Consider the following 18,204-nt stretch of genomic DNA (forward strand, 5'->3'; position numbering starts at 1 on the left):
TATAATATATGTATACTTATTATTGTCAATGGCATTTCACCAAATAAGAGCTCGTCAAGTTCAGATTGTTGGACGGTGTATGCTTTGTAACTGCCAGACAGACTCTTATTGGACATCTTTTACGCATCATAACTTACATACAGTTATAACCATCCGCATGCGCACTTCATTCTTCTTACTAATAGTTTTCGAGTTTATCCGCCTCCCTTCCAGCTCTCACCTATCAATCATCTGTACCTACTGTGCATGCCATCTTGAAAAGTTGTTTAAAAATATATTTTGCTCGCCTGCGTGTGCAAGTTCCTCGTCTTTTTATAATTTACTGTGAGTCTTTGTGAATTTACGTAAATGTCAGACATTTTCACAGCCATCATAAGAGTAGGATTTGAAAATTTATTAACCGTCCGTATAATTTTTCGTTTTCTTTTCGTCGTAATATTATACGGGGTGGTCCGTTTTAAGCGGTTCGAGCGAATATTTCGAAAAGAAAAGGAGCTACTAGAAAAAGTCTTACGTAAAACTTGTTATTGGATTTCAAGGGGGAAAGATGATGCTGATACGGGTCGACTTGTGGATGTTCCAATTTTTGAGATTTTTCAACAGACGTTTGGTTTTAGATAGATCACACGTATTTTAGATGCTGGCAGCGAGATCAACGTTTGGATCATGAATTCAATGGTCTCAAACTTTTTAGCACGGGTAAGGAACAACGAAAGAGTGCGGAAGCTGAGGTAAAAAAAAAAAAAAACGCGGATGAAATGTCAAGCCATAATGTTTTTTTCACGTCTTTGAATTCGTCTTTGATCTCCTTATCCAAAATAAATGTTCCCTATCTAAAATTTGGCGTAACTCGCAAAATCTGAACCGTGACATACTCCATAAGTCGCCATAATGACATGTTTACAGTTTGTTGTGTTGAGTTTCCTATCACAGAAACTGTTTCTGAATTTATAAGGAAATGCGACAAATTTCATACAAAGATGGAGTTTTATGGCTGTAGTAAAATAATAGCAGTATTTCAATCACTATGCGAAATCTCTGTAATTGTTTTAGCCTTTAGAAGAACTCCGTACTGGTAAGTTAGAAAACAATCAATGGAGAAGCTCTGATATTCTTGACACCGTTTTGGGTGCCCTAAAACTTCAGAAAAGTTCAAAATCCGTCGCAATCTGTCCGTAAAGTTTTTCTACTTTCACGTGTAAAAGATGTTTCAAGATTCCTGATAAAAATGGTCAATTATTCAGACAAGACATTACGTAATATAATTTTTTCAGAGATCGCATGTTGGATTTGTTATGCAATGTGTCAATGCGATAAAAATGTGCAGGCAGGTTTTTTGTTCGCCACGCACTTTATAATTAAAAGCAACAGTCAAGATCCTCAAGACACATCGAGACACAAAGTGTACTTAGCTTGATTCTCAAACAATTTCAGTAACATACTAATTTCATCAGATAATCTACTTCATTCGTATTTCATACTCGAATTCGAATGGAGAAACTACTGTTTTAACAACTGGTGCTTGTCAAAAATTTAATTAAATGTAATGTGAATGTCCGCGTACAAAACTCGATACGAATATATATATACATTTATATAACAATAAATAAACATTATTGTATGTTCTACTAACGAATCAATTATACTTACAAAAACGTAAAACCTTTTTTAACAATATTATGTGTCTTCAGCATATCATTTATACGAAAAAAATTTGAACGAAATCAGTCTAGATGTGTGGGATAGTTAGTCACGCGCAATGAAAAAATTATTGTTATTCTTCTTTACTTTTTCCTCGCTTTTTTTTCTTCAACTCACGAATCTAAAAGGTATAAAATTTCATCGAATCGTTACAGAAATAATTGCACTTACGATCAAGTACTGATGTACTGTTGGAGTCACGAATATAAAGAGAAGGGAAACTTCTTACTCGTGATTCAATTTCCGTTCAATTAATTTGAGTTGATATCGAGTGAAACACATAAAGTTGAAAAACGACTTGAATTAAAATTAAATACGACCCGGCTATAAACGTAGTGTTATTACTGCCATTAAATGGCATTATTTGATTTTTGGGACCCCAAGGTGCCAATTGTCTACCTTATAACACGAGCATGACTTGTCATTATCACCTTGTTTGGGCCCTGCTAGAAATAATGCTCGTCGCAAACAGAAAATTTTTTTGCGATGATGAGAAACAGAAATTAATGTGTCACTCATGTACAGGTATGTGGCTTTCCATAAAACACTCCTGAGGCTTATATTGTCGCTTGCAGGCTTTATTTTTGGAGTTGATGGTACAGACTGTGAATTAATTCTTTCAGGTATTGCGTCGATTTTTTGGGTAAAAAATATTTTCTAATTGTACATTATGCGTTATTGAATGCATGTACATACTTGTGGTGATACCAATCTCTCCAATGAAATCTGCCAAAGTGAAAATCACACAGACCAGCCAAGTACTTACCGTAGAAAGTGTGTTTGGATAACTGTTATAAATTGCATTAACTTCTTTGTTCCCGTTACATGGATGTGGACAAATTTTTCATAACATTGAGTGATAAACTTATTTATGGATGGTTTTTGCGTTAGAAAATGATTTACTCTTAAATTTTAACCGATTTTAGTATAATTGGATGAATGCTAGGCTTGGATTCGATAATTTTGCAAGTGGCACGATTGATTATTATATTGAGATCGACATGTAATTGCTACATTATTCATCGAGAGTACTCTAAAAGTTGTGCTATTGACGATCCTGCAGACACAAGTGAAAAGTAATTCGACGGCGAATATGATGATTTATTTGGGAAATACTTTCCAACATTATTTGAACACGATTCATGTAATTGACGATTCGTCTCCAATTAGTCGTATCGTACCTTTCATTGTTAATTCATTTCCTCTTCACTACGCCAGAGGTATAATATGGATCAGGTACAGCCCTTAGAGCAAGGTGTCAACTGATGCATGCAGAAAGAGAGATGAAACAGAAATAAAAAGTGCGCATCCAACACTGTGAGCCAAGATTTATGATCCAACGGGTTCGACCTTTAGAATTATAAGAATGGATAAGCAGGGAAGAATAGAAATTTTGGTTGCAATCAACGTTAATCTTATCGTAAAATATATATACTTTGCTCATCAAGTCGGTTTGTAGGCGGTCTCGAACTAAGTATATATGAAAGTCCGAGCTCGGCTGGTCTCGCATAATCTTGCTGGTTATCCTACTAGCCGCTGCTACCACATCTACCGTTTCGCTTCTTTGGATTATTGGTAGATTAAATAGTAATTTTTAATTTTGAAATTCCGTGTGGCGTAGGAAGAACAATTCGAGCATTTGTTGCTGCTACACTATACCTACCGTTACTGTACGTGGTGAGTAATTTACTGATTATTGTACCAGATGATTTGTCATTACTTATTGCCGGTAAATGGTTTATCCACTTATCTATGCTGCCACCAAATTGGCAGACCGTGCATTGCGAGATGTTCTTGGTTTGTTCGTCTGACAAGATCTATTTTTTTTTTTTTTTTTTTTTTTCTTTCACGATTGCTTTCTTTTTTCACCTTCATTCCTTCTCGATGACAATGTGAAACTTACACACACGGTATTGAATATATACACAGATATACTCCAATCCTAGAAAGTATTATTCTTAATTTTGCATACTATCTTCGCAATATTCGACGATATTATGATCGTTATTGATCAAGCTGACCACTTCTCGACTTTTGATCATGTGTACGGTTGCACAATTGCATACAAGCGGTGTTATACTTTAAAGGTTTTCTGATTGCAAAATCTAAATTTCAGGTCAATTGGAATGTGCAAATTATAATTTCATAGATCAACAATTCAAGGGTGTTTGTCTATGTTTTCTTTGGTTTCGTGTGCCGTATTTTAAACGATTCATTTTCAAAACTGCACTAAGCTCCGTACTGAAGAGATTTTTGTGTTAAATATCGTTAGTTGTAAATGAAATTTACTATTTACTTCATTCGGAATTATCTAATACATTTTTTTATTTAAACAAAATTTTCAAACATATTCTTCACATTACGATTCTGTTTTTCAAAATCTCCAGACCTGTACTTTATACATACCTAGTAAATTGATTTACGTTAAATCGCTTGAAAATTATTAAAAACCTAGTAGATTCCTCCGATTTCACTTCACGATGACTCATTTTATTTAGAAAGCTATTTTCTATAAAGTCACTGAAACGCTTTTGTTTTTATCATTTTGACATTGTTAAAGATTTAAATGTCAAGTTACAGCATTGTACCGATATTAATTATGATAAAAAAATGACTAACCGCTTATTGAAAAAAACAAAATATCGTTTGGCCAAGCCAATCACCAATTTCCACAATATAATTTTCTATTGAGCGTAATTAAAATGCAATTCCGAAGAGGAACTCCTATTTTCAACCCTAAAGTGAAGTATTTTTACTGATACTGCGAATCGAAAAATAAATCCTTCAGCAAAATTTTATCGGTTTCAATGAGGGGATGGAGATGTAACAAGTTGAACACATTTCTCTATTAAAACTATCTATTTAACTTACGCCTAGCTATTCAGAGAAAATTTTCAAGTCTTCTGTGATTTTTTTAATACATTCTTTCTAGGCTACACAATTGAGCTTCCTGATTATTATGAAAAAGTAAAATTGAAAGTGATATTCGGGTTGCGAGAAACGCAACTCATTTACGAAACCTGTTCTGCTGATCTCAGTATGTTCATATTTCTATGATATAAATTTTTTCTACCAGACGGGTAAATTTATGGCAAAAGACAAAATAAATATTCTTCGGGAATGTTTGAATATTATAACGTTGCGTATAGGATGGACGGGAAAAATAAAATAAAAGCAGAATGAGTATACTTAAAATTGTAAGAAAAACTCATCGAATATGCACATCCTTATGTATTTAATTATTCTCTTTGACGTTGATTGGTAATCAAGAAAATAAGACAGATTTAGACAGGACTATTGGTTGACCTACAATGCGATAAACATCCAAAATTGACAGGCTATTAGCCTACATAATATTGACGATGTTTGATGGTACCCGCGTCAAAGTAACGTGTACATTGCCGATAATATACGGTTTATCATATTTAGCTGTCAATTAAGCTCACATATCAATTCTTTCACGCGTTCAAAGCCCATAAGTCGACGGTCAATTTGTCGACCCGCAAACGGCCCGTAGCAGTAAAATAAAAATTTAACATCCGACAACGAACGATGTGTAAAAAATTAATCGTCAGCTAGGCATTCGTTATGTAAAAAAGTCAACGACCCTCTTTAGAAAACGCAAAAGATTACCTTTCATTTCAAACATATAATTGAAGACAAATTTGCTATGTTTTTTAGTTATCCATTCCGAGGCAAAATTTATCAAACAATTCGCACAGAGCATAGCATAGGAATGTTAGTTCTGAATCGAGTGATTGAATTTTTATTCAAAACGATTTATAAATTTAATAAAGTAAACAAGGCTGAGACCATCAAAAAATACAAACCCGTATCGTTATAATATATGTATATAATTTCCCGTGATAATTTACATCAAAATTTAAATTATCTCGATATGGTTGAATAGTATGCGTACGTAATCTCATGGCTGAATGTTAATCAGGTGAAATGAAAAAAAAGTTGAACTCACCGGAGTATCGTCACTAATAAGGAGAACAAGTTTGGCACGTCAAAATCACGTGAGAGACAAGAAAAAAAAAACAAAGAAAAAAAAAACCGACTCGAACGGACTATACCTCAACAATTTAAACATACACAGATTCAAGTTTCATATCTGGCTTCAATTTATAACTACGGAGAGGTGATTACAAAGCAATTATTAGTTTTTGCACTCACTAGACGGTAGGTAACTAATTTTAGCATTTAATGTTTTCGAATTTCTTACAACGTGGTAAGGATAATTGGGCATGAATCTCCCGCGTGATACTAAGCGGCTGTGTTCGAATTATTTTACACAAACCGGAAATCATTTTGGAGCGTCATTCCATTCAACTATGCAAACATCACCGCCGTTTACTACAAAACGAGGCGTATATATACGCAAAGCGCTTTTTATGCCTGGACTTTTCATCCGATCAGTCATCATTCTCATGCGAATTATAGCTCATTTACGTAAAATACCTTGCGCAACATTTAACTGTGGTTATCCTTGTACTATTGCAGATATTCTGCGTGACCGTGTGTGGGTGTGCGACTTGAAATTGTTTCTTTTTTCTCTCTCTCTCTCTCTCTCTCTCTCTCTCTGAATTATATTCGATCCACGTGGCTGAGCTACGATTTTTGGATCGTTGATTTTAGGCAAGGAGAGGCCTCCAAATAACGACTTGAAGAGAACTGTTAACATTTTCATCTGATTACCGGAAACGTAATCAGTCATTATCTTGATAGTTGCTGTTCATGTGGTTATATCGATATTCTGTGGTACACCATACGTAACAATTACGTGAGTGATGGCCACGCATAGAGGATCGACAACATGGATATTTACAGTATAAATATCAAACCACATCAAATGAACGCGAAAGTTTTGGTTAAAGAAATCTGCAGTCCCAACAAAATTCCAACACATTAATTGCAACAAGCAATAATGAAAAATTATGCACTTGACGCCATGCAAGCACAATAGAATTGGAATTTGTAAAGAGTCACGTGTTTCAATGTGTTAAATAATCAATTGATTGATTAAGAATGAACAACTTAAAACTTACATCATCCATATCGCGGTTCACATTTAAAATAAAATTTTTCAATAAAAAATGTAATTATACCTTATTATTTGCAGGAGGAATGGGATATACTTTTTTTTATTGATGGAGAAACTAATGACTTGAATAAAAGTGTTTGTGTATGTGATTATTAATAACTTTTATAGCCATACAACTGGTGAGAGGCGACGATGATCAAACTGTTCGGAGTTTTTTTAGCCATTAGTTTAAACACACCATCATTTCTTGCCGCTCATGTGCTTTCAAAACGTGAAAATTTTCCGCGCCTTCCAGGTGAGTTTCATCTCTACATCTTTATCTCTATCTCTTCTCCACATTGATATTATGTAAAACTAAACGTCTCTCTGTCTGTCTATCCGTATATTCGCTTATACTCAAATTTTACTGAACCGATGTTGATTTTTTTTCTGTGGATAGCTGCAACATCGACAAGATTTTAATGAGCTCTTTGAAATTTCAAAATTTTACGGGTGGTTGTCGCAAATACAACTAAAATATCCTAAAACCTGTACCGGTGTAGTTGCTGGATGTTCCAAGAAAAAAGTATCGATTGTCGTAAATCAAGTTCTATTTGAGCCTACCTTATTTTTTTTTTTTTCTACTTGTACAATCAATTTCTTTGCTTATATACCCAAGTACCACATGAGGACGAACTTTTGACTTATCACTAGCAGAATATGAAGTCAATCAATCTGAGACCGATGAAAAAGGCGCATTCTAACCCAATAGTTAACTAAATATCAGCCATAGCATCACAAATGTCCGCTAGGTTGTCAATTGATATTTAATAACATCGACTGTAAATTGATATACCGTAGGAAAAAAATAGTTGAGCGAAATTTTGAAATTTCGAGTTTTACCAAATTTTTTAAATCCCATTACATTCACTGTCAGGGTGTCTACAGAGTTTGTATTTAAAAATTCAAGGCTTTTTTCAGGTTTTCCAGATCATTTTTTTAATCTAATTTCAGGTCATGCATAATATCCGCCCAACTGAATATAATATCAGTTACCAGGAAAGAATTGAAAAATTTTCGTATTGAACTATTTTCATTTCCGAATATTTTTCTCTTTGGAGTTTCAAGTGCTTATAGTCGCATCGCATAGACGACACGGCTAATTATTGTACATAATGTTGTTTCATTTCCCTAATTTATACTCTCACGACATATCAGAACCGAGTACGATTCGGTTCTTAAAACTGATAGCTATGCTTGCATTGTTAACATTTACGCATTTTGCGGTTATCAAAATGGAAGCTACCCAAGGAAGCCTAGAGAAAAAATTTAATTACCAATCACCTGCACTATCAAATAAACGCATCAAGTATAAATATTATCACAAAAGAGTCCAGCTATTATTTTAGTTATAAATAATCTATTCGTGACATGATAAACGTTCTAACTTCTTCACCGTAACATGCATTGTTTTCAGTTTTTTATTCTCGACTGGCTTTTCACGTATTCACAGGTCTGTAATTGATTTAACGACCTAAATTTTATTCAAAAATAAGACAATGGAAAAAATTCAAGCTCAGGATTGAAATTCCGGGCTACATACAGGTTTTCAAGGCTCTGAAAAAATTCAAGGCTCATTCCAGATTTTCCAGGTCTTCAAGGTTCTGTAGACACTCTGACTATGGAGAGCTCTTTACGATATTCAATCTTGTTTTTTTTTTTTATTGGGTTACCATGATCTTGACGTTTTTGAGGACATTCGTTGACATCGTGCGATCAACCCAGTTTTGACTTTTGGCTTATTGTCAGTCATTATCGTATTATCTCAAGCGAACAATCACCGTCTTGCCAACTTTGTGCCAACTCTAAGTCAAATTTTTCATCCGTTGACGTTATGTCAGATTTAATTAGTCGAATGATAGTCCATATTTCGTCCAATGTGATACCTGGGTAGTTACTCGATAGATTTTCATGGAAGAGTTCGGTATTTTATTCAATGCCGAAAATGCTCACTGTTTAGGTCTAATTTTGTAGTGGAACACTATGTATGCCCGCAAGTATTTCATTTGATCGTGACAAGGTAAAAAATGAATATAAGTCGCGTTGTACGAAAAATGAGCCTGAAAACGATTCGTGATAAGGAGTTTTCGATGGAGCTCTATATAGTAATAGAATGAAGGGACGATAACTCACAATCAGAGTTATTTGAAATAAAATTTCTAGTGCTCTGAATTTCACGCAAGAAAGACAGACGGACGACATTAAAATGCTGGCACGTTTCAGACAGTCCGGAACTGATCGACGATCCCTATAGTGAAGCGATTTTGTGGGCAGAAGAAAATGACCGTGCGGGAGACGTCCTTGATCACGATCAAGGTAACGCTGACCATTCAAATTCATGGACTCTGGCATATTTAACGACCATTTTGAAAAATCCCGAAGATTATCAAGACCCGGAAACGCAGCAAGATGATGGTCTACTCGAGACTGATCAGAACCAGTATCCGCATGAAGAATCCGAAGATCAGAGAGACGATGAAATACGGTTAGTTCCTGCAGCAAAACAGACCACACACGAAGTACAAGAAACACAATACAAAGAGCAGCGGGGAAAACAGGAAAACATTGGGACACATGGAAATTCGGAAAAAAAACGAGAGGGTGAATTCAAGGATCATGGAAACAAAGTCTATTTGTTCAGTTCTCAGGGGCCACAGACACGCGGCAACATGGGACTATTTCAACGAGAATTTTCACGCTTGGTACCGTTTGGTCTGCAAGATCCACCATCAACGCGACAGGACAAACCCGATGTCAGTACGACAAATGGAAATCCTTCGCCGACTGAGGCACAGCAGCCTGCTGGTGATACCGGTCACTTCTCGTATAGTCATCCTGAGGAATGGTCTCGAGACAGTCCCGAATGCTCTGGCAAATTTCAATCCCCAGTGAATCTGGAATCTAACAAACTTGTTGCTCTGGATGTGCCACCGAGTTTAATTTGGACCGGGTACTGGAACCTCCCACAGAATCTGACAATCACTGATAACGGACACTCAGGTACGTTAAAAATATATTGGTAGATCCACCGATTATAGGTAAGCAATACAAGTACCGAAATCTGATTTTGCCTCTATTTAGATATGTCATCAGCTGTACCAACCTTATTATATAAATATCCTCCAAGTTTAAGACGTCTAGGCCTAATCGTTAACAAGAAACACGTTTATTTGATTATTCATAAAAAATTTCCATCCTGATTTACAGCCTCTATTGTCGACGGAAAAGAAATATGACCAATGGTGAATATTGTATAAAAATTATTTCACAGAAGTAAAAGCTTTCTCGGAGGCTTTCACAGACTGCGAATTTATTTTGGCGATTCGATGGAAAGGTTGAGCGGTTTTTATTAGGGAAGCCAGATTTTCAGAATGCGATGACCGTGAGATGCTCGTTTTTCTGAGTTAAATTTGCACATCGCGTGGCGATCATCGGACTCGAAAGGTCTTAGGTTAGCGGGAAAAAATGCCCATCTTTTTGGTTCAATGATCGACATAATTACTTCCTTTATTGTCGAAAACCACCAAAAAGCTTCATGCCGTGGAAAAGAGTTTTTTAGGTGTTGCTTGCCTAGTAATTGCCGGAGGGGTTAATAGACGTTGCATATTTTTGAACTTATACCCTCAATTCTGGGGATTTGTCCGCTCAAGTAATCATGGTGTCAATATCATTCGAAATTATTTCGTAATACGGTTGCGTTATCACCGCGAAATCAGCAATATTAAAATAAAATTCTGCATAATTACATATTGATAGTCATGAGAAGACATTTAGGGTTACAAACTCTTCGATAAATTGTAGCTACTTTCAAAAATTATATGAAATCGTAGTAACCATGAGAAATCATTTAGTTAAAGTAAAATTTGTTTGACGAATAATATTTCGTAATCACTGTAAAATATAAGTAACCATGAAATATTGTAATGATGGTGTCACTTTTTTTTTGAGTGGACGAACTATGCTCGATTCCACGTTAAGGAGAAAAAATATTTCGGACAATTTTTTAACAAAATTTTGAGGGATTTCAAAAACTTTGACTAATTGATGAGAAATCTAAAAATTTTCTGTCGAATCGAATTTCTAAAAGTTCTCGAATTAAGTGAAATTATAAATTAGAATAAGGGCAGAGAAAATCGGAATTTATGAAAACTTTGTCAGAAAGTTTTCGCTATAGTATTATATGACCATGGAAATAACCATTGTTCAAACGTTTTAAACACTACATTGTAGGGTTAAATTAAAACATTATTAAATAAAAATGAATGCATTTGTACAAGTTATGAGTAGGTTACGCCTGTGAGGTAGTAATATACAATTGCTACATGTACTTGCAGCTATTTACCGGCCTCGCCAACGTAACATTGAATTACTGGTAGCAAAAAAGGAACTCTACTTAAGCAGACAAGAGTAGAATAACATGAGCAATTGAATTTAATCCGCATTACTGCATTACGTTGTTAATTAGCCGACATTACGTTATTTTAAAGAGTTGGCGAGTTGAGAATCAATATTTTTTACGCATTATATTACGAGGTAGTCACACATTAAGAATTCATCAACTTCAAGTATTTGCAAGTTGTGAAGGTTTTGCTACAATTACAAACCCGAGCCTAGACATCGACTTTTTATATCTGATCACTTTAAAATGGTTGAAAAACGAATAGATTTTATCAATTTCATTCCATTAGGACTTATTTTAATACGAAAATTATGTTCTCTACGATCCTCCAAACAGCAATATCAAATTTACTAATGGCAACAACAAAAATACCGTTGCAATGAAATTGTGGAAAATGAGTTTCTCAATAAAATAACCTAGTGTGAACTAAAAACTAACAAATATAATATATTTGTAACCACTTCAAAGCGATTTGACATGAGAAATCAATATGCAAGCTCATGTTGACAATTGTCGTATTTGTTCTTTTGAATTCTTATAAAAATCACCGTAGCTTACTAACATACAAATTTGAGAAATATTCAATGTTCGGCTATCCCGCTATCAAATTAAAAACGAGGCATTAGATTTCGATTCACCAATTATAATTATCTACCTGAAAGTTTGCTTGTCCGAAGTTGTGGGGACTAATTTGTTGGAGAAGACCGCTTGGATATTCGTAATCAGCTTCGAACATTTTTTCTGTTTTCGTGATGTCAAGACTAAAAAATCGTTTATAATTCACGTATAACTGTAAAATCATTATAATTTGGTGTTTGATATGTCAAGGTTGAGGGGTTTGCGCATAATATAATATTGTCTGACACTCTGCATTTGATGGTGACGAAATTCTAATATACCTGAATAAGTTCTATCTGATAATTGTTTAATAATGTTATGATATTTAAATGTTTTATCTAATTATTACTCATTTATATTTCAGTTGAATTAAGTGGCTCATGGGAAAAAGCGATGACGCCGTTCATAAGCGGAGGTCCTCTTACGGGAGATTATGCTTTTTCGCAGCTTCACTTTCATTGGGGCCCGAGAGACTCCGTTGGCAGTGAACACACAATCGACAATAAGAGGTACGTTCAAGTACCTAATGATACAAGAGTAATGACATTTGCACCTGTCAGAATGATGTTCATTCGTTGCTGAATAATAAATATTGCGGATGACCTAAATGAACTGACTGCTCATTTAATAGAAACTCGCGAAATTCATTATGGTTTACATCGATCCAACAAGGTCCTCAAAATTTACAATCATGATTACCTAAGTTTGAAAAATACCTTCTCAAAGCTCTCGAACCGTTACCCTTATAAACATTTCATTAAATTCCTGTCTTAGAATGCTAATTGTGAGCGACACCTGAATTTTCAGTTTTCCAATGGAAATGCATATGGTTCACTACAAGAGAGATTACCAGACGTTCGCCGAGGCACTCAAACACGACGACGGTCTAGCAGTGGTTGCCTTTTTGTTCGAGGTGAAAATAAACCTACAGAATATATCCCAATTTCATCAATTAACTACTGCGCAAATGTCACAACGAATAGAGATATACTGTGAATTTCTCCATCTGCGGAACGATGCGTGCGCCTTTATTCAAGCAACCGACGTCACAACTCTCGTTGCAGGTTGACCATCGTATCTACGGTCGGAGTTTATACGATCGTGATCGTATCCCGCCCATAGACGCATAGAGATAGACTGCGCGGTTTGTGCACCGAGCTGAAACCGTAATAGAAAAGAGAGAAAGAGAGATGTAAGGTGTGTCAGAACTCTAGACCGATTTTCGCTCAGTCCGCGCATAGCCAGGATGACGTCACAGAAATCACATAATTAGGTTACTTGAGGTTACTTCTTTATTTCCATACATTCTGTTTGCTGCAAAAGCTAGTTTGTGTTGCAAAATCAAAATAACATAAACACTAAAGGACAAAATATCAAACTTATATGACGTCACCTTCGAACGATTTCTGATTGGTTCAAGTAAAGCGTATGCGTATTGTTTCACCTTATTTTCTTACGTCATGCTCAACCTGATCCTGCGCTGTAACTCTGGTTGCTCGAATAAGGCGCACGCATCGTTCCGCAGATGGAGAAATTTATAGCATGCAGATATGTTTGAAATAAAAGTTATTCAGCTTTGAAGGGGTAGCTTAGGGGTATTGGTGAAATTTCTTTAAGCCAATTTCCTCCATGATTTTAAGGTCACTTTGATTTTTCACGAAATTCTAACGAACCATAAGACAAGGTCGTACGTACAGATATTGGATATTATAAAAAAAAAATCGCTTTTTCAGAGCAGAACAGAGAAATACAATTCAATAATTTTTACAATAACAATCACTGCATTTTGCTTCTTTAGCGAGACGCTGTGTACATTATATGTAGCTGTAAAATTTTGTAAATCTACAATTGCGAATCAGACATGGCACCGAAAACGCACGAGCAATGTACCTGAGGTCAATCTCTCCGATTTTGATCTAGTTCATGTATATCGTAGTACATCAAAAACTAAGCGACGCGTGTTTTTTTCTTTTTTTCTTCATTCAGAATGGAACATATCAGAGTTGGTTTTATTTAAATACATCAAGTGCTTGAAGAAATCACCTCGTTGGGTGTCCATCTTTAGGGGATATTTTTAGTCCATTAATGTTTTGTGGGCGATAAAAAAAAACGTGTCACTTGATTTTCAATTTATTACAGCATATATGAACTAGATAGAAATCCGAGAGATTGATCTGGGATAACTGAATTCCTTGTCAGAAAACCGAGCAACTTTCGTGAAACTTAGTTTCTGATGATTCTTGGAGTCACAAATTTCCAGTTTGACATTAAACTTCTGAAATTCGGACTCACGGCTTCGTAGTGACGGATCAAAAACCGAATATCAACATTTTCATATTAGGTTTATTTCGGATTTTTATTTCCTGTTAAAAAATTTCGTATATAAAATGGAGAACACACTATTGAAACGTAAAAATTTAAAAGCTCTTTACTTATACTGAAAATTTATATGCTCCTATACTTCTTACTATGGGGTTGAAGTTAGTAACGTTATTGCAACAATGCAACAAACAAAAAACAACAATAATAGGTGAACCCGGTATTTCGCAACTTAAGTATCATCTGAAATCCAGTAAACCGTCTCAGAGCAAAGTAAAAAAAACTCCTTCAAAGTTAATCTATAATTGTCAAATAGTGATATTTCCTCAATATTTAGTATTACGTTACCGTTATTAACTTTAACCTTACGCTTTAATATGGTTTTCTGTTTTTACCGTCCGAATGTGTAAAGTCCAATTTTAACCAGGGTTTACCGAGTTGCTAGATTTGAGATTTAGTCTTTCTAAATGCTATTTGTGATCTACAGTAATTTATCGTAAGGTATTTTTATAAAAATTACTCTACTATCACTTTTTCAATAGGACTGGGTTTCTGTTTGTACAAGATATCTATAAAAATCTGTTATTCTTCTACAAAATCAAAGTGACTTGAAAATCTTTGAGAAACGCTTAGCCAGTCAAATGCGACAAAATGTGCAAGCACTTTTGTTTTGATTCATTTTTCGCTATCTTTTTTGTTGTCAGTGATATGAATTGATTAAAATACGAGAACTTATATTCACGAAAATACCTTTCAATTTACACTTCTGCGTTTGGATTAGTCAGAAGTTATAGAAAAAATTAATCAACAGTCGATGTGATGCTATACTCGAGTGAATTCCTATGTTTTTGGATTACTCTTGAACGGAGGAATAAAAGAGAATTTCCCTTTACCATTCAACAATTTATATATCTTTTAGCAATCTTCAGGCGATGATTTTGATTAGAATTTGCGAGAAGTTGTCAATTTATACTATGGTACCGGCAAAGCAAGCAAGATATTAAAAGATTTCAATCAATTTTCATACCAAGCACTATCTTATTAGTTGTAAATTGTCGGATGCCAGAAGAAAAATCTGTTACATAACGCCGAACAGCAGTAATGCCAAAACTCGCATTAAGATATTTAGCATGTAAACGTTTAATTAAATTGATTATACGAAGTTGTTCATTTCAGATGAGTGACATGCCAAACCTTGGCATAAATTTGCTCGAAAACAGTTTTTGCAAGCTTCATAAGAAACTAAACGTACGGATTCCAGTGATTCCCTACCCATTAGCAATGTTGCACCATACCTTTCAAGATGACTACGTCTTTTACATTGGCTCCCTCACAACTCCTCCATGTCGTGAAATCGTTACCTGGCTCGTATCATCCAGTCCACTTACTATATCGGAGAAACAGGTTTGTATCTTCTTTACCTCCATGATCTGTACACATTTAAAAGCATTGTGATAACAAATGCAAGGGATTATGAAACTTGGAAAATTTTTACTAAGATTTTAATTTTATGAGATAAATACGGACTTACCGCATTTATTACCATATTGTGTTACATTTCAAGCATTCGACAATTATATCTATTGCACTTTTATTGCAGCTGGATTCATTCAGGAAAATAAGTAATAAATGGCCAGAAAAAGAGAATTACAGACCACGGCAGCCTCTCAATGGCCGTAATCTTTATTACGCTACGCATTAAAAAATCATTGACAACTTTAACTTGCAAAGATTTGAAGTTCGAAAATACAATTTATACGAAGATTCACTAAGCATATGTTGCTAACGAAAGTAGTAATCGATTCACATACTGTTTTCGGAATGACGCCTCAGTAACTTTTAATGGAAAACTTTAACGATTTATGTCACCACAGATACAGCACTGAAGTATCACAGAAGCTCTATAAAAATTGTTCAAGATTACATTATTAGAGTTTTTGCGCCGTAGTAGAGTTATATACCTATAGTTATGTGAAATATCAATACCAAATTATCGACACAACAGTTTTCACGGTCTACCTCCATACTTTTTACTAATAAATACATGTACGTAATCTTCTTTGTTTCGTCTTTTTTTTTTGTCTTTAATAAATGGAAAGAATTGCATGAATCTCGTGGTTAGAGTAAGTTTACTTAGCTCTTCTAAGAACACGTACGGCGCTTCACGAGCGATGGCTGACGATGAAGACTAAACTTCTTAATTCGCCAAAAGGTGCCCGTGAACTTTTGGCAATAAACGATTGAAGAACAATCCTCCGATGCTGCTCAAAGAAGGTATTTGGACTTTTATGGCCTAGTATCAGTTTACAGATGATACAATTATTCTAATTACAAGTCGATTTTGCCCGTTCTACTATTTGTCCCAATTAGTGTCAAACATAACTTTGGCATAAATTTTGCAATGTGGATACTGAAAGAGTTTGACCTGACCTAAACTTGAATAAACTGCTCTCCGAAAATTTTTCTCTATTAAGGATTCGTATACAAAACGATTTTTTGCATCTCTTTTCAATCCCTGGACAAAGATAACGCAAATTTATCCATATGATATTGAAGTGTTTTACAGTCTTCCTGGAATTTAATATTTTTAAATTGAAGAACAAATTTTTCCATAAAATATCAACGAACATTGTGTTCAAAAAATGTTCACATACAAACTGATGTACTTCTTAGGAAATTCAATGCTAACGAATTTCAATGCAAAGACTTTTAAGTTTGCTTAAGAAAATAATTATCAAGACTGGCAAATGTTCACGAGAGAGTAAGTTTTATTAACATGATACTTCAACTGTTACATCGTCACTGTTCGTTATAATACATCCTGTCTACTGAATTAATGTAAATGAATGTAAATAATATTGCGTTACGTATTTTTGAAAATTGTCGTGTATTCATTAGAATAGCAAAATATGCATTCATAATTAGGCGATGGTGGGATGAAAGGAAATCACCAAAAAAATAATCTTTGTGTTTCAGTATGTCCAACAAGGAAAATAGAAACAACACACTAAAGTGGGAAAGCGTGTGTAATATGATTATTTTGCTATTCATAACGTTCTCTGTAGCTTTAAAATCAATCGTTGACTATAACATGGCACATGAGTACGTCCACAAGAAATATACGCCACACTGTGTATATAGTTGAATGGCGTATAAATCACACATTAAAATGAATATCGAGATTAAAGTGAGTTAAATGGCGTGCGGATAAAAAATTTACAATACTGACTTATTCTCCTTAAACTCCCTGGGTAACTTATATCTGATGCCAAGTAATTCATTTTTTGACTCATGAAATAGATCAAAAATTTCATCGCACTTGATCCGTGCTTAGAAAGCGAGTCCAGCCTCCGAGTAAGTTGTGAAGATTTTCTCAATTGAGTTCGCGTACGCAGCTGTCCTCAAATCTAATCCAAGATTGTACTTCATCGCTGTCTTCATGATGGCCTGAAAAAGTAACAATTTCGTCATGTATACATACCCTCAAACAATAATCAGACAATTCAAATTTCAATTTATGCTGGTAATGGGACCGAACAATATGAGTGGTAATTCTTCAATTTTTACATATAGACATTAAGGTGGTCCTTAAAAAGGTCATTTTTAAATTTCAACTGCCCCCCCCCCCCATAACGGCTTCAAATAATTCAAAGATGCAGGAGTTTTCGAATTTTCAGTTCAGATTCGTAATTAGTGACCCAAGAATCCCCCCCATACCAGATTTCATGTAAATCCGTTGCGTAGATTTGAACTGTCTCCGTAAGGGTTTAATACGTAAATTCACCCTCTTGGGGGCAAGAATTAGACTTGAGATAAAAATCTGAAAAAAATAAGGGCTATATTTTTGAATTGTTTGGAGCCGATTTGGGGGACGGGCCGGTCGAAATTCAAAAATGATCTTCTTAAGGACCACCCTAATATAGATATTACTGTCTCGAATACTTGTTATTAATCGATTTATCTGTTGCGGCATCTATTTTGAACAATTGAAGACTGAAGAATGAAAAATCTAAAATACATGCATGCATACTCAGCTTGTTAGATTTTGACTATGTCTATAGTGAAGAAGGCAAAGTCAAAA

General features: G+C 34.8%; 2 protein-coding genes across 6 annotated transcripts in view; one reads left to right on the forward strand and one right to left on the reverse strand.

Moving 5' to 3' along the window:
* The first annotated feature begins 3,205 nt into the window (after window positions 1-3,205).
* LOC124303878 (carbonic anhydrase 7-like) lies at window positions 3,206-17,323 on the forward strand. Of its 5 annotated transcripts, XM_046761665.1 has the most exons (9): window positions 3,207-3,378; window positions 6,917-7,043; window positions 9,011-9,103; window positions 9,170-9,272; window positions 9,429-9,787; window positions 12,169-12,313; window positions 12,612-12,717; window positions 15,300-15,527; window positions 15,724-17,323. In XM_046761665.1, exons 2-9 carry the CDS (start codon window positions 6,941-6,943, stop codon window positions 15,823-15,825), a joined length of 1,239 nt encoding a protein of 412 aa, XP_046617621.1. In that variant the 5' UTR covers window positions 3,207-3,378; window positions 6,917-6,940; the 3' UTR covers window positions 15,826-17,323. The 5 variants fall into 5 exon arrangements, with proteins under 5 accessions (XP_046617619.1, XP_046617617.1, XP_046617621.1 ...); XM_046761663.1 differs by having other exon boundaries at window positions 3,206-3,378; window positions 9,170-9,787; XM_046761664.1 differs by having other exon boundaries at window positions 9,011-9,272.
* The window catches only part of LOC124303877 (glutamate dehydrogenase, mitochondrial-like), a 32,854-nt gene continuing 31,523 nt past the window's right edge, over window positions 16,874-18,204 (reverse strand). Inside the window, exon 8 of the mRNA XM_046761659.1 lies at window positions 16,874-17,570. Within this exon, the coding sequence (XP_046617615.1) occupies window positions 17,454-17,570 (117 nt within the window). The 3' untranslated portion in view covers window positions 16,874-17,453. The remainder of the gene's footprint in view (window positions 17,571-18,204) is intronic.

This window comes from Neodiprion virginianus, chromosome 4 (genome assembly GCF_021901495.1).
Source record: "Neodiprion virginianus isolate iyNeoVirg1 chromosome 4, iyNeoVirg1.1, whole genome shotgun sequence".
NCBI classification, from domain to species: Eukaryota; Metazoa; Arthropoda; class Insecta; order Hymenoptera; family Diprionidae; genus Neodiprion; species Neodiprion virginianus.